Source organism: Salvelinus alpinus, chromosome 21 (genome assembly GCF_045679555.1).
Source record: "Salvelinus alpinus chromosome 21, SLU_Salpinus.1, whole genome shotgun sequence".
NCBI classification, from domain to species: domain Eukaryota; kingdom Metazoa; phylum Chordata; class Actinopteri; order Salmoniformes; family Salmonidae; genus Salvelinus; species Salvelinus alpinus.
The window spans coordinates 34,104,486-34,130,973 of NC_092106.1; the positions used below are offsets into that span (position 1 = coordinate 34,104,486).

At 43.2% G+C, this 26,488-nt stretch overlaps 1 protein-coding gene across 8 annotated transcripts in view; it reads left to right on the top strand.

Moving 5' to 3' along the window:
* LOC139548272 (glutamate receptor 4-like) overlaps positions 1-26,488 on the top strand; it is a 171,160-nt gene that overhangs the window by 64,590 nt on the left and 80,082 nt on the right. For 7 of the 8 annotated variants that reach the window (XR_011669685.1, XM_071357841.1, XM_071357837.1 and 4 more), the window contains exons 11-13: positions 9,705-9,911; positions 14,879-15,094; positions 15,197-15,357. Coding sequence is in view for 7 of the 8 variants with exons in the window: in XM_071357841.1 (XP_071213942.1) it covers positions 9,705-9,911; positions 14,879-15,094; positions 15,197-15,357 (584 nt within the window). In the remaining variant the exon portion in view is untranslated. Of the gene's footprint in view, positions 1-185; positions 4,485-9,704; positions 9,912-14,878; positions 15,095-15,196; positions 15,358-26,488 lie in introns of those variants that run through there. The other variant, XM_071357844.1, reaches the window with a different exon arrangement.

The following is a 26,488-nucleotide window of genomic DNA, read 5'->3' on the forward strand; positions in this document are numbered from 1 at the left end:
TCTCTCCCTCCCTCCCTCCCCCTCCCCTCTCCCTCTTTCTCTCTCTTCCTTCCTCCCTCTCTCTCCCACCCTCTCCCTCTCTCTCCTTCCCTCCCCCTCTCTCCCTCCTTCTCTCTCTGGATGATCTATGCCTCTGTCAGATGGCCATGGCTAATGTTACCTCAGCCACCTCCTCCTCTTTACAGCCACTGATGAGGAAGCCTCTGCTGCGACACTGAAGACTTACAGTACAGACAGACACACAGACAGACGGGAGATGGACTCACAGAAGGACTCACACTGACAGACAGAGCCACTGAGACTCTAGCTCTCTATCGCTCTGTAATTATATTGCAGCGCCATTGAGAGAAGAGGAATCACACAGATGAAGATACCTATCTATCTATCTATCTATCCATCTGTCTGTAATTCTGCTTTGTCATGACTTTACTTTTTCTTCTCTGTGAACTGGGGGAACTGTAGGCTAAAAAAAAAGTTTGAATATTTTTGTGATTATCTTTTTGGATGTTCAGGGAATTAGAATAGAATTGTGTCCCATAATGATGAGAAAAAGACACACACAGATCAGACGGGCCAGTCGTACAGAAACACGCACAGGTCAGACAGGGGCCAGTCGTACAGAAACACACACAGATCAGACAGGGGCCAGTCGTACAGAAACACACACAGGTCAGACAGGGGCCAGTTGTACAGAAACACGCACAGGTCAGACAGGGGCCAGTCGTACAGAAACACACACAGATCAGACAGGGGCCAGTCGTACAGAAACACACACAGATCAGACAGGGGCCAGTCGTACAGAAACACACACAGATCAGACAGGGGCCAGTCGTACAGAAACACACACAGATCAGACAGGGGCCAGTCGTACAGAAACACACACAGATCAGACAGGGGCCAGTCGTACAGAAACACACACAGATCAGACAGGGGCCAGTTGTACAGAAACACGCACAGGTCAGACAGGGGCCAGTCGTACAGAAACACACACAGGTCAGACAGGGGCCAGTCGTACAGAAACACACCCACACAGAGTGCATATATACTGTCACACACACACATTCACACACTGCGTACTGTCTCACAGATGCATACACAAACACACCCCCAACACACTGACATAATCACAGTCTCAACCAAACACACCCTGACAGTCACAAAACACAATCTCAAAGTGTACACATGCATAGACACACCCTCAATTGTAAAGAACAACACAATCACACACACACTCATGCACACACTTGTGTGCAAATGCTGCTGTGAGTGAGTGTGTGTGTGTGAGTGTGTTTGTGTGTGTGCGTGCTAGATGCATCGTGTTGTCAGTGATGGCTGTATTTCATATTCCATCACCATGACGACATGCCTGTTACCACCCCACTGCTGAGAGTCATCACATCATCACGCCCCCTGCAGATAGCAGCTCTAGTCATTCTGTTTCTATGGTGTTCTCTGAAGACTGCATCAGGGACCGTGCATTGACATAGAGAGAGGCTGCTGTTACTTCATGGTCACCCATCATCTACATTGTTCTATTCTACAGTGGCTTGCGAAAGTATTCACTCCCTTGGCATTTTTCCTATTTTGTTGCCTGACAACCTGGGGGAAAAAAATAAAAAATGTACGGGTTTGTATCATTTGATTTACACAACATTACTACCACTTTGAAGATACAAAATATTTTTGATTGTGATTGTGAAAATTTGAGCCTGCATAACTATTCACCCCCCCAAAGTCAATACTTTGTAGAGCCACCTTTTGCAGCAATTACAGCTGCAAGTCTCTTGGAGTATGTTTCTATAAGCTTAGCACATCTAGCCACTGGAATTTTTGCCCATTCTTCAAGGCAAAACAGCTCCAGCTCCTTCAAGTTGGACGGGTTCCGCTGGTGTACAACAATCTTTAAGTCATACCACAGATTCTCAATTGGATTGAGGTCTGGGCTTTGAAAAGGCGATTCCAAGACATTTATATGTTTCCCCTTAAACCACTTGAGTGTTGCTTTAGCAAAATGCTTAGGGTCATTGTCCTGCTGGAAGGTGAACCTCCGTCCCAGTCTCAAATCTCTGGAAGACTGAAACAGGTTTCCCTCAAGAATTTCCCCGTATTTAGTGCCATCCATCACTCCTTCAATTCTGACCAGTTTCCCAGTCCCTGCCGATAAAAAACATCCCCACAGCATGATGCTGCCACCACCATGCTTCACAGTGGGGATGGTGTTATCGGGGTGATGAGAGGTGTTGGGTTTGCGCCTTCATGGTCTTCATGGTGCCGCTTGCTTGATGGTGCCCCTTGCTTAGCGGTGTTGCAGACTCTGGGGCCTTTCAGAACAGGTGTATATATACGGAGATCATATGACAGATCATGTGACACTTAGATTGCACACAGGTGAACTTTATTTAACTAATTATGTGACTTCTGGAGGTAATTGGTTGCACCAGATCTTTTTTAGGGGCTTCATATTTAAGGGGGTGAATACATATGCACGCACCACTTTTCCATTTCTTATTTTTGTAGAATCTTTTGAAACAAGTAATTTTTTCAATTTCACCAAGTATTTTGTGTATGTCCATTACATGAAATTCAAATAAAATTCCATTTAAATTACAGGTTGTAATGCAACAAAATAGGAAAAATGCCAAGGGGGATGAATACTTTGCAAGGAACTGTAGATGCATCTGCAGCTAGTCTGTTGTCCCTGATGTTGAAGTTTCAGGAACTCTGGTAAACATATTATGTTGTACTGGATATTGTATTGGCTGGCTGCATAATTAAGATCAGGGTTGCGGTCAGTTCCATTTTTTATTCTGGTCATTTCATAAAGTAAATCAAATTCCAATTCTACATTTTTCGAATTGAAAATGATTGAATTTTCTGAATTGACTTGAATGTAAATGGAATTGGCCCGAACCCTGATTAGGAGCTCTCTCTCTTTCTGATGTCTCTGCTGACGTTCCACTGTTTATGTCTTATCTACCTGAACCCTTCACCACTAAAGCTTCTCTTCTCTTTTCTCTCTCTTTTCTCTCTCTCTCTGTCGTTCCTTTCTATCTTCTCCCCATTAAACCACCCTCTCTTTTGCCATCTCTACACTCTCTCAGCCCTGTCGTTCCTCTCTCTCTTCTCCCCATTAAACCACCCTCTCTCTTGCCATCTCTACACTCTCTCAGCCCTGTCGTTCCTCTCTCTCTTCTCCCCATTAAACCACCCTCTCTTTTGCCATCTCTACACTCTCTCAGCCCTGTCGTTCCTCTCTCTCTTCTCCCCATTAAACCACCCTCTCTTTTGCCATCTCTACACTCTCTCAGCCCTGTCGTTCCTCTCTCTCTTCTCCCCATAAAACCACCCTCTCTTTTGCCATCTCTACACTCTCTCAGCCCTGTCGTTCCTCTCTCTCTTCTCCCCATTAAACCACCCTCTCTTTTGCCATCTCTACACTCTCTCAGCCCTGTCGTTCCTCTCTCTCTTCTCCCCATTAAACCACCCTCTCTCTTGCCATCTCTACACTCTCTTAGCCCTGTCATTCCTCCCTCCTTTCCTCTCTCCCTCTTGCCACATCCTCATGTAAGACATCTGACGTGGTGTTCAGCATCAGAGAATAACTTCACTTTTTCAAACACACGCCCAATATCCCTCCATGCACCTGCACCGAGACTAAACACACCGCAATAACACACACACAAACACACTGTGACAAAATAGTCTGCGACAAACTGATAACAAAACTATAGGGGTTTAAACATGAAATAATCCACTGTCGGCAAAACCCCTAGCGATTTGTGTGTTTTTGTGTGTGTATACTATCACTGCTAAACACTCTACAAAGTCACCTATTCTGATGTCAAACTGTTGTCCTTTTAATATGCTAATATTTTCAGAAAAGTGAGGCAGGGTTAAGAAGAGACTTATCCAAAGTCATAAGTAGACCAAAATCAAGCTGAGCCCATGTTCTATCTACACCATCTGTTCTCTAGATCCTCATATACAGTACAGTACATCAGAATTCAATTTTAAGATCGGCAATTTTGTACCATCTAATAAAATGGAATAACATGTTCACAACAGATGGCATGGAATATGAACTCATCTCGGGTTTAGATTGTTGATGAGATATGATTTTGGTGTTGTCTATGCCGTTAAGACCTACAGTTGAAGTCGGAAGTTTACGTACACCTCAGCCAAATATATTTAAACTCAGTTTTTCACAATTCCTGACATTTAATCAAAGGAAAAATTCCCTGTCTTAGGTCAGTTAGGATCACCACTTTATTTTAAGAATGTGAAATGTCAAAATAATAGAGAGAATGATTTATTTCAGTTTTTTATTTTTCATCACATTCCCAGTGGGTCAGAAGTTTACACACACTCAATTAGTATTTGGTAGCATTGCCTTTAAACTGTTTCACTTGGGTCAAACATTTCAGGTAGCTTTCCACAAGCTTCCCACAATAAATTGGGTGAATTTTGGCCCATTCCTCCTGACAGAGCTGGTGTAACTGAGTCAGGTTTGTTGGCCTCTTTGCTCGCACACACTTTTTCAGTTCTGCTCACAAATTCTCTATAGGATTGAGGTCAGGGCTTTGTGATAGCCACTCCAATACCTTGACTTTGTTGTCCTTAAGCCATGTTTGTCACAACTTTGGAAGTATGCTTGGAGTCATTGTCCATTTGGAAGACCCATTTGCGACCAAGCTTTAACTTCTTGACTGATGTCTTGAGATGGTGCTTCAATATATCCACAAAATGTTCCTTCTCATGATGCCATCTATTTTGTGAAGTGCACCAGTCCCTCCTGCAGCAAGCACCTCCAGAACATGAAGCTGCCACCCTCGTGCTTCACGGTTGGGATGGTGTTCTTCGGCTTGCAAGCCTCCCCCTTTTTCCTCCAAACATAACGATGGTCATTATGGCCAAACAGTTCTATTTTTGTTTCATCAGACCAGAGGACATTTCTCCAAAAAGTATGATCTTTGTCCCCATGTGCAGTTGCAAACCGTAGTCTGTTTTTTTATGGCAGTTTTGGCTCAGTGGCTTCTTCCTTGCTGAGCGGCCTTTCAGGTTATGTCGATATAGGACTCATTTTACTGTGGATATAGATACTTTTGAACCTGTTTCCTCCAGCATCTTCACAAGGTCCTTTGCTGTTGTTCTGGGATTGATTTGCACTTTTCGCACCAAAGTACGTTCATCTCTAGGAGACAGAATGCGTCTCCTTCCTGAGCGGTATGACGGCTGTGTGTTCCCATGGTGTTTATACTTGTGTACCATTGTTTGTACAGATGAACGTGGTACCTTCAAGCATTTGGAAATTGCTCCCAAGGATGAACCAGACTTGTGGAGGTCAAATTTTTTTTTTCTAAGGTCTTGGCTGATTTCTTTTGATTTTCCCATGATTTAAAGCAAAGAGGCACTGGGAAGGTAGGCCTTGAAATACATCCACGGGTACACCTACAATTGACTCAAATGATGTCAAATAGCCTATCAGAAGCTTTTAAAGCCATGACATAATTTTCAGGAATTTTCCAAGGTGTTTAAAGGCACAGTCAACTTAGATTCTGCTTTAAGATAATGGAAATTCCATTGATGTTTAGATACTTGATTAATGCAAGTATATTCCTATAAGGCTTGAGATCCATGTGAGTAAATCTGATATTCACACAACTCTCCAATTTACATTGAGTTACAGTATACACACCTCAAGTTAGGACATAGTCCAATATGCCTTAAGAGTTGGTACTTTTGTGATATCATTCTAGACCAATGGTATGTGACAGATACTACTACTGTAATATTACTCTAGATATGGCATGTACATTAACTGATACAATGTCAACGTCTAACTGATACAACGTCAACGTGTGACTGACACAACGTCAACGTGTAACTGATACAATGTCAACGTCTAACTGATACAATGTCAGCGTCTAACTGATACAATGTCAGCGTCTAACTGATACAATGTCAACGTGTAACTGACACAACGTCAACGTGTAACTGACACAACGTCAACGTGTGACTGACACAACGTCAACGTGTAACTGATACAACGTCAATGTGTAACTGATACAACGTCAACGTCTAACTGATACAACGTCAACGTGTGACTGACACAACGTCAACGTGTGACTGACACAACGTCAACGTGTGACTGACACAACGTCAACGTGTGACTGACACAACGTCAACGTGTGACTGATACAACGTCAACGTGTGACTGACACAACGTCAACGTGTGACTGACACAACGTCAACGTGTGACTGACACAACGTCAACGTCTAACTGATACAACGTCAACGTGTAACTGACACAACGTCAACGTGTGACTGACACAACGTCAACGTCTAACTGATACAATGTCAACGTGTAACTGATACAACGTCAACGTCTAACTGATACAATGTCAACGTGTGACTGACACAACGTCAACGTGTGACTGACATAACGTCAACGTGTGACTGACACAACGTCAACGTGTAACTGATACAACGTCAACGTGTGACTGACACAACGTCAACGTGTGACTGACACAACGTCAACGTCTAACTGATACAACGTCAACGTGTAACTGATACAATGTCAACGTGTAACTGATACAATGTCAACGTGTGACTGACACAACGTCAACGTGTGACTGACACAACGTCAACGTGTGACTGACACAACGTCAACGTGTAACTGATACAATGTCAACGTGTAACTGATACAATGTCAACGTGTGACTGACACAACGTCAACGTGTGACTGACACAACGTCAACGTGTGACTGACACAACGTCAACGTGTAACTGATACAATGTCAACGTGTAACTGATACAATGTCAACGTGTGACTGACACAACGTCAACGTGTGACTGACATAACGTCAACGTGTGACTGACACAACGTCAATGTGTAACTGATACAACGTCAACGTGTGACTGACACAACGTCAACGTGTGACTGACACAACGTCAACGTCTAACTGATACAACGTCAACGTGTAACTGATACAACGTCAACGTGTAACTGATACAACGTCAACGTGTAACTGATACAATGTCAACGAACCTCTAAAAATATTATGCATTTGTATTTCCCCCTTCTTTTTAATTTAGGAAAAGATGTTATGTTTCATTTGATATGACCTATTTACCTGTACGCTTTATTCTGACAAGTTCCTTGGTGAGCCAGGGATGGAGTCTCTTGAAATGTATCCATTTCATTTGTAAATTAACATCATAAAGGAACACATGTACATGGATTTGATTTTAAATGTATTTCATATAGTGTTTATACAGCTATTTCAATTCATTTGATATATGTATAAACCATTTGAAAGCCTATGTGTGAATACTATATTAGCTTCCTTTCACATTCCATACCTTCATTCATTTGAATCTGGAAGTCTAATCTGCTACATCAAAGGATTGTCCTGTAGACTAGAGGAAGGGTCCTCAGGTGTTTTACCACCTGGGTGTCTCTCTGGAACCACAAGCTCCTGATGAGTGTGTGTGTGTGTGTGTGTGTGTGTGTGTGTGTGTGTGTGTGTGTGTGTGTGTGTGTGTGTGTGTGTGTGTGTGTGTGTGTGTGTGTGTGTGTGTGTGTGTGTGTGTGTGTGTGTGTGTGTGTGTGTGTGTGTGTGTGTGTGTGTGTGTGTGCGCGCCTGTGTTTGTGTGTGTGCTTGCTTGTGTGTTTGTGTGAGTGTGCGCCTGTGTTTGTTTGTGTGTGTGCTTGCTTGCTTGTGTGTTTGTGTTTTCTTACTGCTAATTTCTCCTGTTTGAGGTATAAAGGTTCTCTCCAGACAGAGAATACACCTTCCCTGTGTGTCTACCTCCAGACCTGCTCCCTCTCTGCTCTATAACTGGTTACCTCTCTCTTCTACTTTTCTGTTGTTCATTTGTTTTTTTTAAGATACATCATCTGTGTGGAGTCAGCTTTTTCTCCCATAGGAGATGCTTAGTCTTAGAGGGAAGCCAGGGAACATAAACTTGGCACCAATCACAGACCTTGAGGATATACAGTACCTTGCGAAAGTATTCACCCCCCTTGGCATTTTCCCATTTTGTTGCATTACAACCTGTAATTTAAATAGATTTTTATTTGGATTTCATGTAATGGACATACACAAAATATTCAAAATTAGTGAAGTGAAATGAAAAAAAAAATAACGGAAAAACGGTGCGTGTATATGTATTCACCTCCTTTGCTATGAAGCCCCTAAATAAGATCTGGTGCAACCAATTATCTTCAGAAGTCACATAATTAGTTATAAAGTTCACCTGTGTGCAATCTAAGTGTCACATGATCTGTCACATGATCTCCGTATATATACACCTGTTCTGAAAGGCCCCAGAGTCTGCAACACCACTAAGCAAGGGGCACCACCAAGCAAGCGGCAACATGAAGACCAAGGAGCTCTCCAAACAGGTCAGGGACAAAGTTGTAGAGAAGTACAGATCAGGGTTGGGTTATAAAAAAATATCAGATACTTTGAACAACCCAACGGAGCACAATTAAATCTATTATTAAAAAATGGAAAGAATATGGCACCACAACAAACCTGCCAAGAGAAGGCAGCCCACCAAATCTCACAGACCAGGCAAGGAGGGTATTGATCAGAGAGGCAACAAAGAGACCAAAGATAACCCTGAAAGAGCTGCAAAGCTCCACAGCAGAGATTGGAGTATTTGTCCATAGGACTACTTTAAGCTGTACACTCCACATAGCTGGGCTTTACGGAAGAGTGGCCAGAAAAAATGACATTGCTTAAAGAAAAAAATAAGCAAACACGTCTTGTGTTTGCCAAAAGGCATGTGGGAGACTCCCCAAACATATGGAAGAAGGTACTCTGGTAGGATGATACTAAAATTGAGCTTTTTGGCCATCAAAGAAAACACTATGTCTGGCACAAACCCAACACCTCTCATCACCCCGAGAGTGGGACGGAGGTTCACCTTCCTGCAGGGCAATGACCCTAAGCATACTGCTAAAGCAACACTCAAGTGGTTTAAGGGGAAACATATAAATGTCTTGGAATGGCATAGTCAAAGCCCAGACCTCAATCCAATGGAGAATCTGTGGTATGACTTTAAGATTGCTGTACCCCAGCAGAACCCATCCAACTTGAAAGAGCTGGAGCAGTTTTGCCATGATGAATGGGCAAAAATCCTAGTGGCTAGATGTGCCAAGCTTATAGAGACATACTCCAAGAGACTTGCTGCTGTAATTGCTACAAAAGGTGCCTCTAGAAAGTATTGACTTTGAGGGGGTGAATAGTTATGCACGCTCAAGTTTTCTGTTTTTTTGTCTTATTTCTTGTTTGTATCACAATAAAAAATATTTTGCATCATCAAAGTGGTAGGCATGTTGTGTTAATCAAATGAGGCAAACCCCCTAAAAATCCATTTTAATTACAGGTTGTCAGGCAACAAAATAGAAAAATGCCAAAGGGGTGAATAATTTTGCAAGCCACTGTAACACACGGCTCGTCACACAGTGGCCTTTTAAAATGTTCTTAGGTTGCCATAAAATGTATCTTTTGTCTCCATCACTGCAATCCTGTCATCCAGTGGAGGCTTTGGCACTGGCTGCATGCCATTCCAAAAAGCTCATTCCACTCCAGAAGTCCCTGATTTGTTGGTCAGTGGTCAATGTGAGTTGATTGGTCAGTTTGACCTCCCCGTGCCCCCCTCTCTGTCTCTGATTGGTGTGTTTGTGGGTGTAGGAGGGTCCTTATGTGATGCTGAAGAAGAACTGGGAGATGTTTGAGGGGAATGACCAGTTCGAGGGCTACTGCGTGGACTTGGCCTCAGAGATCGCCAAACACATCGGCATCAAGTACAAGATCGCCATCGTCCCTGACGGCAAGTACGGAGCCAGAGACCCCGAGACCAAGATCTGGAATGGCATGGTGGGAGAACTGGTCTATGGGGTAAGGATGGAGAGAGGACGGGAAGGAGTGATGTTTGGAAATTGTTACTTTTATTTCCTTGCATCTTATCTTGGAGTTTGATGTAGTTATACTGAGGATAGTTAGATCCTATTAACTTTTACTGCCTCAGAAACCCGGATCCGGGAGCACCCCCCACCCCCCCCACACTGATTAGCATAGCTAGCATAGCTTCACAAGTAAATAGTAGCATCTAAATATCATTAAATCACAAGTCCAAGACACCAGATGAAAGATACAGATCTTGTGAATAAACCCATCATTTCTGTTTTTTAAAATGTTTTACAGGGAAGACACAATATGTAAATATATTAGCTAACCACGTTAGCAAAATACACCACTTTTCTTTGTCCACCATTTTTTCTCAACACCACTAGCTATCACCAATTCGGCCAAATAAAGATATTGATAGCCACTAACCAAGACAAAACCTCATCAGATGACAGTCTGATAACATATTTATGGTATAGGATAGGTTTTGTTAGAAAAATGTGCATATTTCAGGTAGAAATCACAGTTTACAATTGCACCCACCATCACAACTCGACTAGAATTACTACAGAGAGCAACGTGTATGACCAATTTACTCATCATAAAACATTTCATAAAAATAGACAAAGCATAGCAATGGAAAGACACAGTTCTTGTGAATTCAGACAATATTTCAGATTTTCTAAGCGTTTTACAGCGAAAACACAATAAATCGTTATATTAGCATACCACATGTGCAAACGTTACCCGAGCATTGATACAAGCCAAAGAGAGGGATAACGTAATCATCGCCAAAATGTATTAATTTTTTCACTAACCTTCTCAGAATTCTTCCGATGACACTCCTGTAACATCATTTTACAACATACATATACAGTTTGTTCGAAAATGTGCATATTTAGCCACAAAAAACCGTGGTTATAACATGACAATACTAGCAAAACTAGCCTGAAAATGTCGGGGGCCATTTTGGACAGTGATCTGGCGTAATGAATAACTAATCGTAAACTTGACTAAAAAATATAGGGTGGACAGCAATCGAAAGACAAATTAGTTCTTAATGCAATCGCTGAATAACATTTCTAAAATTATCCTTACTGTGCAATACAGGGTTCGCCAAGCGAAGCTATACCAAACAAAATGGCGGAATATGCGTATTAAATTTTTCGACAGAACAACGATTTATCATCATAAATAGTTCTTACTGTGAGCTGTTCTTCCATCAGTATCTTGGGCAATGTATCCTTTCTTGGGTCTAATCTTCTTTTGGTCGAAAGCTGTCCTCTTGTCCGTCGAAATGACCACTAACGTTCGACCGGGACCCCGAAACGTGCCCGGTGCTTCAATATGCATCACAAAGCAATGCCTCAAAATCGCACTAAACGGATATAAATTGCTATAAAACGGTTTAAATTAACTACCTTATGATGTTTTTAACACCTATAACGAGTAAAAACATGACCGGCGATATATAAGTGGCTAAACCAACGCTTGGAAAGAGAGCAAATCCGACGTCCATCGCGCGCAAGACGCAGCAGGAAAAGACAGCTCCTTCCGGTCTTTTCTGTTTTATACTGGCCCTGATTGCGCAATCGACTCCATTCAAATTGTCACCTCTTACTGACATCTAGAGGAAGGCATGGGCAGTGTTTGTATCCTCATAGGAATTACAGGGACTTTAAAACTGACCTGGGACCAGAGGCCAACATTTCTGAAATCTGACTCCATATCAGGAAAAGTGCTGTAGAATGAGTTCTGTTTCACTCAGAGACATAATTCAAACGTCTATAGAAACTAGAGAGTGTTTTCTATCCAATAATAACAATAATATGCATATTGTACGAGCAAGAATTGAGTACTAGGCAGTTTAATTTGGCAATGTCAAAAAAAAATAAGTGCTAACAGCTCCCCCTATTGACAAAGTTTATCTATATTGTTAGATACTGTCAAGGTACTTTTTAATTAGACAGACAAGACATTTCAGCCCATTTTTTTAATTTTATTATAATTTTTTTATTCATCAGGGGCTGCAGCACCCTCAGCACCCCTATTATCCAGGAGATGTGCGTAAAGCAGTGTTTCTTAATCCTAGTCCTGGGGACCCAAAGGGATACATTTAGTTTTTACCCAATCACTACAGATCTGATTCCACTAATCAACTCATCATCAAACCTTTCATTAGTGGAATCAGGTGTGTAATGCTAGGACAAAATCTAAAATGTGCACCCTGGGTCCCCAGGACCAGGATAAAGAAACACTGTCCTAAATAACACAAACTGGGATCATGACCTCTCAGACGAGTTATTCATTAACATAGTTATCTAAACCAAGGGTGGTAAACGATCTATCCAATATCCCGGTGCATTGAAAATATGGTACTGGAACTGACCCTGTGTATATACAGTATAAGGAACAAAAATATAAATGTAACATGTAAAGTTTTGGTCCCATGTTTCATGAGCTGAAATAAAAGATCCCAGAAATGTTTCACACACACAAAAAGCTTATTTCTCTCAAATGTTGTGCACAAATTTGTTTACATCCCTGTTAGTGAGCATTTCTACTTTGCGAAGATAATCAATCCACTTGACAGATGTGGCATATCAAGAGCTGATTACACAGCATGATCATTACACACCTTGTGCTGATGACAATAAAAGCCACTGTAAAATGTGCAGAAATTAATGTTAATGTATCTATCATAAGCTTCCTCCAACGTTGTTTTAGAGAATTTGGCAGTATGTCCAAACCGTGGTCACAACCGCAGACCACGTGTAACCACGCCAGCCCAGGTCATCCAAATCCGGCTTCTTCACCTGCAGGATTGTCTGAGACCAGCCACCAGCTCATGAAACTGTGGATTTGCACAACTGAAGAATGTCTTCACAAAATGTCAGAAAGCATCTCAGGGAAGCTCATCTGCGTATTCGTCTTCCCCAGGGCGTTGACCTGACTGCAGTTCGGCCTCATAACCGACTTCAGTGGGAAATGATCACCTTCAATGGCCAGTGGCACGCTGGAGAAGTGTGCTTTCATGGATGAATCCCGGTTTCAACTGTACCGGGCAGATGGAAGACGTATGGCATCATGTGGCCGAGCGGTTTACTGATGTCAACGTTGTGAACAGAGTGCCCCATGGTTGCGGTGGGGTTATGGTATGGACAGACATAAGCTACGGACAACGAACACAATTGCATTTTATCAATGGTAATTTGAATGCACACAGATACCGTGAAGAGATCCTGAGGCATATTGTCGTGCCATTCATCCTCCGCCATCACCTTATGGTTCAGTATGATAACGCACGGCCCAATGTCGCAAGGATCTGAACACAATTCCTGGAAGCTGGAAATATCAAAGTTCTTCCATGGCCTGCATAATCACCAGACATGTCACCCATTGAACATGTTTGGCATGCTCCGGAAAGAATGTGTACGACAGCCTGTTCCAGTTCCCGATAATATCCAGCAACTTCACACAGCCATTGAAGAGCAGCGGGACATTTATTCCACAGGTCACAATCAACCGCCTGATCCACTCTATGCAAAGGAGAGATGTCGTGCTGCATGAGGCAAATGGTTGTCACACCAGACACTGACTGGTTTTCTGATCCACTTCTTTATTTCGAAGGTTCTTTTTAAGGATCCACTTCTTTCTTTTTTTATCTGTGACCAACAGATGCATATCTTTCTTCCCAGTCATGTGAAATCCATAGATTAGGGCCTGCATTTATTCAGTTGACTGATTTCCTTGAATGAACTGTAACTCTTTACCGTGTTCTTCTTATTTCCTATTTTTATATCTTGTGTTTTTTTGTTCTACCGTGTTAATTTTTGAATCACATTGTTATTGATTACTGCATTGTGGGGTTTAGAGCGGCAGGAAAGGCATTTCACTGTAGTTGTGCATGTGACATTAAAACTTGCAACTTGAAAGTATTGTGCCTACTGTACCCTTGCTGGCATTCACTTTGGAAACAACTAACCCCTCGCCCCCGTCCCGGCTTTGTCTCTGACCCCTATCTAAATAATAGCTCTAGTCTGCTGCTTGATTTTCTCTCTCGTCCACTGTGCTTCATTTCTCCCAGGATTCAGTCATATTTCCTCCAGCTGCCTGCCAGCAGACACATGTGTGAGTAGTGACTGTGATCAGTCGATGACTGATCTGCATGTGTGCATGTGTAAGTCAGTGCTGTGTGTGTGACTGTGTCGTGTGTGTGTGTGTGTGTGTGTGTGTGTGTGTGTGTGTGTGTGTGTGTGTGTGTGTGTGTGTGTGTGTGTGTGTGTGTGTGTTCTACTCCAGCGACTGTACATGAATGTGTGTTCTCGCTCCGTAAGCATTCTGTAAAATGAGTCATTACCAATCCCAGAATTCATTCGCTTTGAATAATTCTAAACATTCCCAGTCGTGTCCAATCATTGATCTGTTCTAGCTGAGGGGAGATAATGTATTTATCTGTCCCTCATCCTCTCTCCCTCTCTTACTTTCTCCCTCTCTAACTTTCTCTCTCTCTCTATTTCTCTCCGTCTCTCTCGCTCTGTCTGTCTCACACACTCTGTTTCTCTCTGTCTGTCTCACACACTCTGTTTCTCTCTGTCTGTCTCACACACTCTGTTTCTCTCTGTCTGTCTCACACACTCTGTTTCTCTCTCTTCAGCTCTCTATTGTTCCCTTTGTCTATCTCTTAATTCTCTCATACTCTTTCTTCTCTTGTAGGGAAAATGCATGTAGTAGGTACTGTATTGTTGATTATATGAATCCAAGATGAATTGTTGCAGCACTAAAATAAGGATGTTTTCTCCCTGGTGTATGTGGTGGATTGGAAGAAAAACCTTGATGGTTGATTTGTATTCTGGTTTCCTGTGTCTGGCCTTTATGAATGATTTCCCCTCCCCCCCGCTCTCTCTCCCCCATCCTCCACCATCCCTTCCCTTCCCCCCCCTCACCCCGTCCTGTAGAAAGCAGAGATAGCGGTCGCCCCTCTGACTATAACCCTGGTCCGTGAGGAGGTGATAGACTTCTCTAAGCCCTTCATGTCCTTGGGGATCTCCATCATGATCAAGAAGCCCCAGAAGTCTAAACCTGGAGTGTTCTCCTTCCTGGACCCTCTGGCCTACGAGATCTGGATGTGTATCGTCTTCGCTTACATAGGAGTCAGTGTGGTGCTGTTTCTGGTGAGTGTGTGTGTGACCACAATCAGCTGAATCAGCTGTGTAGAGCTGGACTGGAATAAAAGCCTGGACACCTTGTAACTAGCCCCTTTCCTCTGTCCCCAGGTGAGTCGTTTCAGTCCATATGAGTGGCATGCAGAGGAGCCAGAGGAAGGCTCTACTGAGCCAGGCCCCACTGACCAGCCACCCAATGAGTTCGGCATCTTCAATTCACTCTGGTTCTCACTGGGGGCCTTCATGCAGCAGGGCTGCGACATCTCACCACGGTGAGTGTGTGTATGTGTGCGTGTTTGTGTATGGGTGCATGTGTGTGTGTGCATGTGCGTGTCTGTGTGTGTCTGCCAACCCATCTGTCTCTAATGTCAGAGTGCTTTTGTCCTGTCTCAGAAGCTGTTGGGTCATACTGAGTGTTGTGATTCAAACCAGTTGACTCAGTGTCAGACAGCCTCTCTCTATTGTACTATTGTGACATACACTGGCGTCTAGTGTGAGAGGGGAGCTAAAGATGTGTCAAAGAAACACACACACACACAACCGCACACTAAGTACGACCTCTTGGTCAGCCTTCATATAGCTACATTTTGTGTGGGAGACTGGCGGTTTGCTGCATATTAAACTTTAATGCTTCAACGGGGGAAAAAGTCAGGCTTTATTTTTAGAATATTTATAAGAATATAGCATTTTATTATTGATAACCTCAGAATGCAGTTTATTGAAATATTAATGTCCACCATCCACATACCTTTAGGGATGTGGATTTAAGGAAAGACAGTTTCGAGAGAGAGAGAGAGAGAGAGAGAGAGAGAGAGAGAGAGAGAGAGAGAGAGAGAGAGAGAGAGAGAGAGAGAGAGAGAGAGAGAGAGAGAGAGAGAGAGAGAGAGAGAGAGAGAGAGAGAGAGAGAGAGAGAGACAGAGAGACAGACCCTTTTGACTAAACCTGTACTTTGGCCCAAATATATACAGTTGGGAGGAGAAAACCTCTCCCAACGCTGAGAACCAATTAGTGATCAGGTCAATCAGGTCAATCATCCCGACTAACCTGGGACACTGTACAAACAAATGTGCCAGAGTTTCAGACTCAGCACAGAATGGACACCGCTCCCCAACAGTAGGATCCAGGTGTACCAGATACATATTGGTGGCTATAGCTCCATGTATTATCCTCCATTGGAGGTCAGCTGTCCTCTTATCAATAGGCAGTTTGTATAATGATCGCCAACAGCCTTTTGGGGAAGCACCTGGACCAAGCACACCCACCCACCTCGTCGATTTTACACCTTCCAGGGAAGAGGCATGGGACACCTTTACACATATTCTGTACATGGCCTACTTTCCCACCTCCTTGAACTCCCCCAGCTCCGGGGTATCAAAGGAAAGCAGCATCCCCACGTCCTCCTCGAATGTCCCCGCCGCAGCACTAACAATCAGTGCAGGGAACACATAATCCAGACCCTCCGTCCACCGATCAGAATTGGAAGTGTCAGTCACATACTGCAGATGAAGTACTGGCAAGGAGTCACAGACCTCAGCGACGACCTTCCTCAGTAGGCGAGATGATCGGATCCCTGCTCTTTCTCCCAGCTCCTCTAACGATCTATTTCTGTTCCGCATCAGATGACCCAGCTTAGTACACCCCACACCTAACAGGCATGAACGTAGGCTGGCTGAACCCAGAGCACGGGACTGGATGGCAGTGTTGTGAAAAAGAGGCTCTTCAAAAAGCCACATCCTTGGTGGCGTGCAGGCCTTACGGGACTTGACAAGAACCCTCCAAGCCTGCATAACAGACTCATAAAATGTAGTCAGGACAGGCAAATCACCCCCCTCCAGCTTTAAGAGGACAATGTGCTTGTCTAAGCCCAAACAGCCCGCTCTCCTCATCAATGTATAGGCTGTGTCGACCCAGCTAGAACCGTCACTGTACAACAGTCTCTGGGCTGCTTGAAGCCGGAAAGCCATGATCCTAGAGGAAATGTCCACCAGGCCTTGCCCACCCTCGTGTAGTGGCAGGTACAGGGCTGCAGCTTTAATCCAGTGTTGTCCGGACCAGAAGAAATTAACAAGGGTCCTCTGAAGCTCTTGTATCAGACCTTTTGGTGGCTGCAAAATCATTAGTCTGTGCCACAGGGTAGAGGCAGCAAGATTATTAGCTACCAGTACCCTACCCCTATAAGACAGCTGGGGCAGCACCCATTTCCACCTTGACAGTCTGGCACACACTTTCTCCACTACACCCTCCCAGTTCTTTTTCTGAAAGACATCGAAGCCTAGAAATACCCCCAAAGTCTTCATCCCGTCTCTGCCCCACTGAAGCACCCCTGGTAACCGTGGAGCGGACCCCATCTGAAGCTGATCTGCCCACAGCGCTTCACTCTTTCCCCAATTGACTCTAACTGAGGAGGCCCCTTCATACACCTTTAAAGCGTTTGAGAGAACCTTAACATCCTCACCACCTGTAATAAAAACTGTCACGTCATCTGCATACGCAGACAGTACTATCGTGGGACCCTTCATTACACCAGGCACAGAGAAACCAGTAAGCTTCGCTCTTAAAAAACAAAGCATTGGTTCAATCGCCAGACTAAATAACTGCCCTGAAATTGGGCATCCCTGCCTGATGCCCCTTTGGACAGGGATGGGGCAACCCAAACCACCCCCCACCTTCACCATACACGAGGCCCCAGCATACAGTAAATTCATCCAAGACAAAAAAACATCCCCAAAGGCTTTCATTGTTTTGAACAAGTACTGGTGGTCCACACGGTCAAAGGCCTTCTCCTGATCCAAAGAAAGTAAACCCACATTTACATCAGACAATTTATAAATGTCTAAAACATCTCTTATTAAAAACAAGTTGTCAACAATAGAGCAGTCAGGTACACAGTAAGACTGGTCCTTGTGGACCAACAATCCCAGATACTCTTTCAACCTGTTTTGAGAGACATTTAGAAACAATTTTATATTCTGCGCACAGCAAAGCAACAGGTCTCCAATTTTTTATGAGAGCCAAATCTCCCTTTTTTGGCAACAGTGAAAGCACCACCCGTTGACAGGATACAGGAAGAGAACCCTCATGAAAAGATTCACACACCACTTCATAAAAATCCTCCCCAATAGACCCCCAAAAGTGGTCTATTGACCACTCAGATGGTAAACCATCAACTCAGATGGTAAACCATCAATGCCAGGGGCTCGGCCTGTTGAGAGCTGCATAACTGCTGTGGACAGCTCTTGCAGTGTAATGTCAGAGTCCAATGCGACTCTCTGCTCAGGTCCCAATTGAGGAAGACCGTGTAACAACTGTTCAGTACACAGAAAGTCACAATCCTCTGCCTTATAGAGGGCAGAGTAGAAATCCATGGCATGTTGACGCATTTCACTGTCATCCGTGGTCACCTTCCCATCAGGGAGACGAAGACAGACCATCTGTTTACGTTGCAATGTCGACTGTCCTAGGTTTTTTTTTTAAGCGCTAGGAGCATCCATATCCTTGAGGGAAGCGAAACGAGACCTAATCAAGGCACCCTTCACTTTCATGCAGAAACGACCTCAGTTCATGTCTCTTGTCCTTTAAGTTCATGACTAGTCCAGGGTCGTTCTGAGTGAGCAGCTTCAATTCAATAGATTTGATGTCCTGTTCAAGGGCCTTGATAGTCTCTTTAACTTCAATACGAGACAGGGCAGTATACTGTTGACAAAATAATCGTATTTGGGCCTTCCCAACCTCCCACCATTGTCTCAAGGACTCAAAATGTCCTTTCCTAACCCTCCATTTTTCCCAAAACAACAAAAACCTTTAACAAAACATGACATAATGTAACAATTTAACATTAAAATACCAATAAGATGATGACCTTCGTGGACAGGACAAGTGAATATCAACAGTAACAATATGATGATCAGAGAAACCCACAGGAGTAATGTCACACCTTCCAACCCTACTACAGTATTGCTCAGATACATACAACCTGTCTAACCTTCCAACCCTACTGCAGTAGTGATCAGATACATACAACCTGTCTAACCTTCCAACCCTACTGCAGTAGTGATCAGATACATACAACATGTCTAACCTTGCTGCACGGACACCACCTTCATTAACTTTCAACCATGTGTACTGCCTAACTTTTGCATTCCTTACTCTCCACACATCAGAAAGCTCAAACTCAGTTAATAGGCCAGACAGGCAAGTGGCTGACCGCAGGTGAGGTTCTTCAACGGTGCAATCAACAGTAAAATCCACTGTACAGTTCCAGTCCCCCCCTAAAACCATACACCCCTCTTGGTCACACTGTCTTAAGGTTTCCTTTATTTTATCAAAACCAACAATTCACCCTGTACCCTCACTAGGAGCATAAACATACAAATAAAATAAAAATAAAAACATAACATCCACCTTGACCAATAAAACCCGACCCTTGACAATCTCTGTTGTAGATACCACAGTCACCCCTAAGCCTGAGGAAAACAAGATTGCCACCCCAGCACTGAAATTAGCACCATGACTGAGTATATGCTGCCCCTCCCACCACATACCCCAGTCAACCTCATTAGCCACATCACTATGTGTCTCCTGTAGAAAAACTACATTAAGCCTTTTCTATTTTATTACTTCTAATGCCCAAGCCCTCTTATTCCTGTCCCTTCCCCCATTAATATTGAGAGAACCTACCCTTAGTACCTCCATATAGAAAAGAGAAAGGAAAAGCAGAAGAAACCACCGAGAAACCAGACAAAGAGAAAAAAACACCCTATGAGACATGATCATCATCATTGTTTTAATTTTCTCTTAACCTGACCACGTTTCCCACTACCTTTTGCTGCTGTGGCAGCAGTAACAAATTTCCTCAAGCGAAAACACTTCTTCTCACTCAACTGGTCTAACCCCACCGTCTTCTGTAACATCACAGCTGACCTCACAAACTTATTAACATCAAAAAAATCTTGACTCTTGACTCAATGACTCTTCAGATACATCCTTACCTTCTATAAAAATATTTTTCTGCTGCATAACATTTCCCTCTGGTACAAGTTGCAACTCCGTGCCCTCAACACGGATAACTTGTTCCTCAGCAACAGGAGCTTGTGGCTGCTCAACCACTGTCGGTCCACCTCTCCCTATATCAGTTGGCCCAGGTGTTACGAGGACCACCTGCGCCCCTCCCTCCGTCTTCTCCCTTTTCGGGCAAGCATGTCGCTTATGGCCAACATCACCACACTCAAAACACCGTTGATTACCCGTACTAGCATAAGCCATATACAGTCTGTTGTCATACTTGACTTTAAACGATAATCCCAAAGTCTGCTCCGGTGAGTCCAAAAATTTTACTTGCAAACTTCCCAAACAGCAATAACTTGCGCTAAAACACTCCCAGCATGCAGAGAGAGAGAGAGAGAGAGAGAGAGAGAGAGAGAGAGAGAGAGAGAGAGAGAGAGAGAGAGAGAGAGAGAGAGAGAGAGAGAGAGAGAGAGAGAGAGAGAGAGAGAGAGAGAGAGAGAGAGAGAGAGAGAGAGAGAGAGAGAGAGAGAGAGAGAGAGAGAGAGAGAGAGAGCACAGTATCTACTACTTAACCAGAGTATTTTAGTACGTGGAAGGTACTTTTTCGACAGACTAATGGGCCAATTCACTTAATCACATTCTCTTTCTCTCTCTGACACAGGTCAACACCGTTTTACTCTCTCACACTCAGGAATCCAGTACCTGGGCATATTCGGGTTTTCTGAGGCTAATGGGCATATTAAGTGTTCTGTACATTAGGACACACACACACACTGCATTACCTCTATACTGTAACATTTGAATAATCTCCAAGCTCTCAAGGAGTGGCACTTGCTTTTTTTGAGAAAGTAACTTTGTGTGTGTGTGCGTACGTGCACATGCGTGCTTGTACGTGTGTTTGTGGTACAAGTCGATGTTCCATTACCTGAGGGAAGAGAACATTGAATGAGGACCGGGTGATTTGTCTTCTGAATTTTACCTGTCTCCCAGCCCTCTATCTGACTCTCCTCCCACTCCTCCCCTCTCTCTCTGTTTCTCTCCACCTCTCTCTCTCCACCTCTCTCCCTCCCTCTCCTCCCATTCACTCTATTTTTCTCCACCTCTCTCTCTCCCTCCCTCTCACTTGAAATCACCTGTCGACTCCCACTAATCTCCATGAGTTTGAGTGACAGTCCAATTCCAGCCTCAGCCCTGGTAATGGCAGACACACACACACATACACACACATAATCATACAGACACCTGCTTGTCACCATGTGTGAATGGGAGTAATAACCGTCCCACAATTATATGCTAATCTCATACTTATTCTATAGCCAACGTTATTCTATAGCCAATGTTATTCCATAGCCAATGTTATTCTATAGCCAATGTTATTCTATAGCCAACGTTATTCTATAGCCAATGTTATTCTATAGCCAATGTTATTCTATAGCCAATGTTATTCTATAGCCAACGTTATTCTATAGCCAATGTTATTCTATAGCCAATGTTATTCTATAGCCAACGTTATTCTATAGCCAACGTTATTCTATAGCCAACGTTATTCTATAGCCAACGTTATTCTAACGTTAGCAATTTATAGCCAACGTTAGCAATTTAAATCACCTCATAATGTCACTACCAGTCCACCTCTATATGAAGCCTATTCTCTAAAATACAGATAGGCGGTGCCATTTCTGGATCAATACAGTCTGTAGCTAGGCGGTGCCATGTCTGGATCAATACAGTCTGTAGCTAGGCAGTGCCATTTCTGGATCAATACAGTCTGTAGCTAGGCAGTGCCATTTCTGGATCAATACAGTCTGTAGCTAGGCAGTGCCATTTCTGGATCAATACAGTCTGTAGCTAGGCGGTGCCATTTCTGGATCAATACAGTCTGTAGCTAGGCGGTGCCATTTCTGGATCAACACAGTCTGTAGCTAGGTGGTGCCATTTCTGGATCAATACAGTCTGTAGCTAGGCGGTGCCATTTCTGGATCAATACAGTCTGTAGCTAGGCGGTGCCATTTCTGGATCAATACAGTCTGTAGCTAGGCGGTGCCATTTCTGGATCAACACAGTCTGTAGCTAGGTGGTGCCATTTCTGGATCAATACAGTCTGTAGCTAGGCGGTGCCATTTCTGGATCAATACAGTCTGTAGCTAGGCAGTGCCATTTCTGGATCAATACAGTCTGTAGCTAGGCGGTGCCATTTCTGGATCAATACAGCCTGTAGCTAGGTGATTCAACATCTGGATCAATACAGTCTGTAGCTAGGTGATTCAACATCTGGACCAATACAGTCTGTAGCTAGGCGGTGCCATTTCTGGATTGAGTATGAGTGCTTGTGATTGTGTGTGTGTTGTGATTTGGGGTTTCTAAGTATATTGGTGTACTGTGTTGTGAGTGTATTGAATGTCTATAGGATCATTTGTATTCAGTGTCAGTCTCTGTTTCCCTGCTGCAGTGATCACTGCAGTCTGAGAAGGAGCATCTCTCTCTCACCCACAGTCCTATACTTAGACCTTTACAGTTTCTCTCTCTCTCTCCCTTCCTCCCTCCCTCTCTCTCTCTTTTCCTCCCTGTCTCTCTCTCACCCCCTCTCTTTATTTCTTTCTCTCTCCTGCCCTCTCTCTCTCTATCTTGCAGTTCATTCCTCACAGGGTTCATTGTTGTTTCCTCTAGCAGACACATTGCATCACAATTACTACATGGCTAATCTACTTAATACATTTCTAAAGTTGACATCTTGTTTTTCTTCTTTATAATATGTGGTGTGTGCGTGCGTGTGTGTGTACGTGTGCATACTGCTTTCTTAATCCCTCACCCACACACACACACCTTTACACACATTCTTCCTCTCACTCGCTCTCTCTCTCACACAGACACAAACACACAAACTATGGTTTCCGTTAGCCAGTAATAGCCAGCTTTCGGCCACAAAAAAAAAAATAAATAAAATTGTCTGGGATAAAATAAAAATCCCATTGCGAAATAATGCATTTTAGCCTATTCATTGATATACTGTAAATACCAGCAGATGTAGCACGAGAGCTGCTGACACAACTTTTTGTTGCTGTTGGAGTGAAACATGCTTTAACTAACACAATCATTGTGCAAAGATTCTAAAGGCAATCGCACAACCGTAGCCATAAAAAAAAACGTGGTCATGATTAAAAATGGCTACTATTTTTATTTCTCAACTGGTAATTGAAGAGGACTTCCCATTCAAGTGCATAGGTAACTAGGCACGCTTCAGAGCATCACACACCACTTTGCAATGAGCTGGAGGCAGTATGCGTTTTGAAAATATACACTGCATTCATAAAGTATTCAGTCCCCTTGACTTTTTCCACATGTTGTTACGTTACAGCCTTATTCTAAAATTGATTAAAAAATAATAATAATTCCCTCATCAATTTACATGTACTACCCGTAATGACAAAGCAAAAACACATTTGTTCAAATGTATTAAAAATATAAAACAAAAATATTACATTTACAAGTATTCAGACCCTTTACTCAGTAGGGTCTGCAATTACAGCCTCGAGTCTTCTTGGGTATGGCACTACAAGCTTGGCACACCTGTATTTGGGGAGTTTCTCCCATTCTTCTCTGCAGATCCTCTCAAGCTCTGTCAGGTTGGATGGGGAGTGTCGCTGCACAGCTATTTTCAGGTCTCTCCAGAGATGTTCGATCGTGTTCAAGTTCCACTCCTGCATTGTCTTGACAGTGTGCTTAGGGTCGTTGTCCTTTTGGAAGACCAGAGCATCTTGTTTCTCATGGTCTGAGAGTCCATTAAGTGCCTTCTGGAAAACACGAAGTGGCTGTCATACGCCTTTTACTGAGGAGTGGCTTCCGTCTGGCCACTCTACAATAAAGGCCTGATTGGTGGAGTGCAGCAGAGATGGTTGTCCTTCTGATAGGTTTTCCCATCTCCACAGATGAACTCTGGAGCTCTGTCAGTGACCATGGGGTTCTTGGTCACCTGCCTGACCAAGGTCCTTCTCCCCTGATTGTTCAGTTTGGCAGAGTGGCCAGCTCTGGAAGAGTCTTGGTCGTTCCAAACTTCTTCCATTTAAGAATGATGGAGGCCATTATGTTCTTGGGGACCTTAAATGCTGCATAAATGTGTTGGTATACCCTTCCCCAGATCTGTGCCTCGACACAATCCTGTCTTGAAGCTCTAAGGACAATTCCTTCGACCTCATGGCTTGGCTTTTATGCTGACATACACTGTCATCTGTGGGACCATATACAGACAGGTGTGTGCCTTTCCAAATCATGTCCAATCAATTCAATTTACCATAGGTGGACTACAATCAAGTTGTAGAAACATATCAATGATGATGAATGGAAACAGGATGCACCTGAGCTCAATTTCGAGTCTCATACCAAAGGATCTGAATACTTGTGTAAATAGGGTATTTCTGTTTTTTATATTTAATACATTTGAAAAAATGTCTAAAAACCTGTTTTCACTTTGTCATTATGGGGTATTGTGTGTAGATTGTTGAGGAAAAACATTTATTTAATCCATTTTGGAATAAGGCTGTAACGTAACAAAATGTGACCGACTACCTTGATTCGGTCTTATGTAGCAAAGTTTGATATTGTTTTTTTTACATTGGATAAAAGCGGAGACACAGAGCTACAAAATGGTATATCATATACTGTATTTGAGGAATAATGGGAAAGTAATTCTGCTTTGAAAGTTATTAAACTTGTAACCTCACTTTTGATAAAATGGTCTTTGAATGTTTTGGTACCTACTGGAAAGCTCTTCTTTGTCTGCACCCATTCAGCATCGTTCACACTCTCTTAAGCTTTAGCACCACACATCTCTTTAAGTGTTGATTTGATCGTTCTTTCCTAACAACAACAGTCAAGCACCCAAGCTAACGTTGGCTAGCTTGCAAGCTACTTCTAGACAAAAATGAGAGAACAGCTCACTGACCATTTTACTCACCCTAGCAGAGCTGGTTAGGCTTTTTTGCCAACGTTTACTGACACTGGCCACATTCAACGGGTGTTGAGCGTTTGTAAATTCGACAAGAGTGCTCTGAAATCGGAGCAGCTACGTCTATGAACAGTTGTCCCGGTGACATTCTATTGAAATGGTTACTTGCGTAATGGAGTCTTTTGTTAAGACATGTAGCTAGCTAGCTAGGTAAACAATGAACCATAATCCCAACTCATGACGTTACTACCCTGCATGAATCTGCAGGTAGCTAACCAACCAGGTTCAATGTTAGCTAGCCAACATTAGGCTATAACAAGCAAAGCAAATGGCTCTGAGATATGAGTAATAAGATCATACACGTAACATTAGCTAGCGAGCCAGCCAACTAATGTTAGCTAGCTAGCTAACAGTACACTTTAACTTGAAATGAAAACAACTTTCTGTCAAAATTAGAAACGTGTACTATCTGAAAATGTAAATAGCTAGACTATCTTGTCCGTATACATCATGGATGGATGCTTCTCCCTGCCATGGTTGCCCTTAGTTTCAAGATGTAATCCAGAGACAGGTGTTTTCTCCATCTCCTTAACTATCAAGTGTAGCAAAATGCTTAATCTTAATCTAATCTAACAATTCCACCACAACTACCTAATACACACAACTCTAAGTAAAGAATGGAATAAGAATATATACATATAAATATATGGATGAGCAATGACAGAGCGGCATAGGCAATATGCAATAGATGGTATAAAATACAGTGTATACATATGAGATGAGTAATGCAAGATATGTAAACATTATTAAAGTGCCATTATTAAAGTGACTAGTGATCCATGTATTAAAGTAGTCAATGACTTCAAGTCTGTATATGTAGGCAGCAACCTCTCTGTGTTAGTGATGGCTGTTTAACAGTCTAATGGCCTTGAGATAGAAGCTGTTTTGCAGCCTCTCGGTCCCAATTTGATGCACCTGTACTGACCTCACCTTTTGGATGGTAGCGGGGTGAACAGGCAGTGGATCGGGTGGTTGTTGTCCTTGATTATCTTTTTGGCCTTCCTGTGACATCGGTTGCTGTAGGTGTCCTGGAGGTCAGTTAGTTTGTCCCCGGTGATGCGCTGTGTAGATCGCACCACCCTCTGGAGAGCCTTGCGGTTGTGGGCGGTGCAGTTGCCGTACCATGTGGTGATACAGCCCGACAGGATATTCTCAATTGTGCATCTGTAAAAGTTTGTGAGGGTTTTAGGTGACAAGCCTAATTTCTTCAGCCTCCTGAGGTTGAAGAGGCGCTGTGGTGCCTTCTTCACCACACTGTCTGTGTGGGTGGACCATTTCAGTTTATCCGTGATGTGTACACCAAGGAACTTAAAAAAATCCAAAAATGGATGTAGTAACTACAGATTTCCTCCTGTAAAGTGTAAGAGTTTGAGAATGTGTCCATTGGGCCTATGGA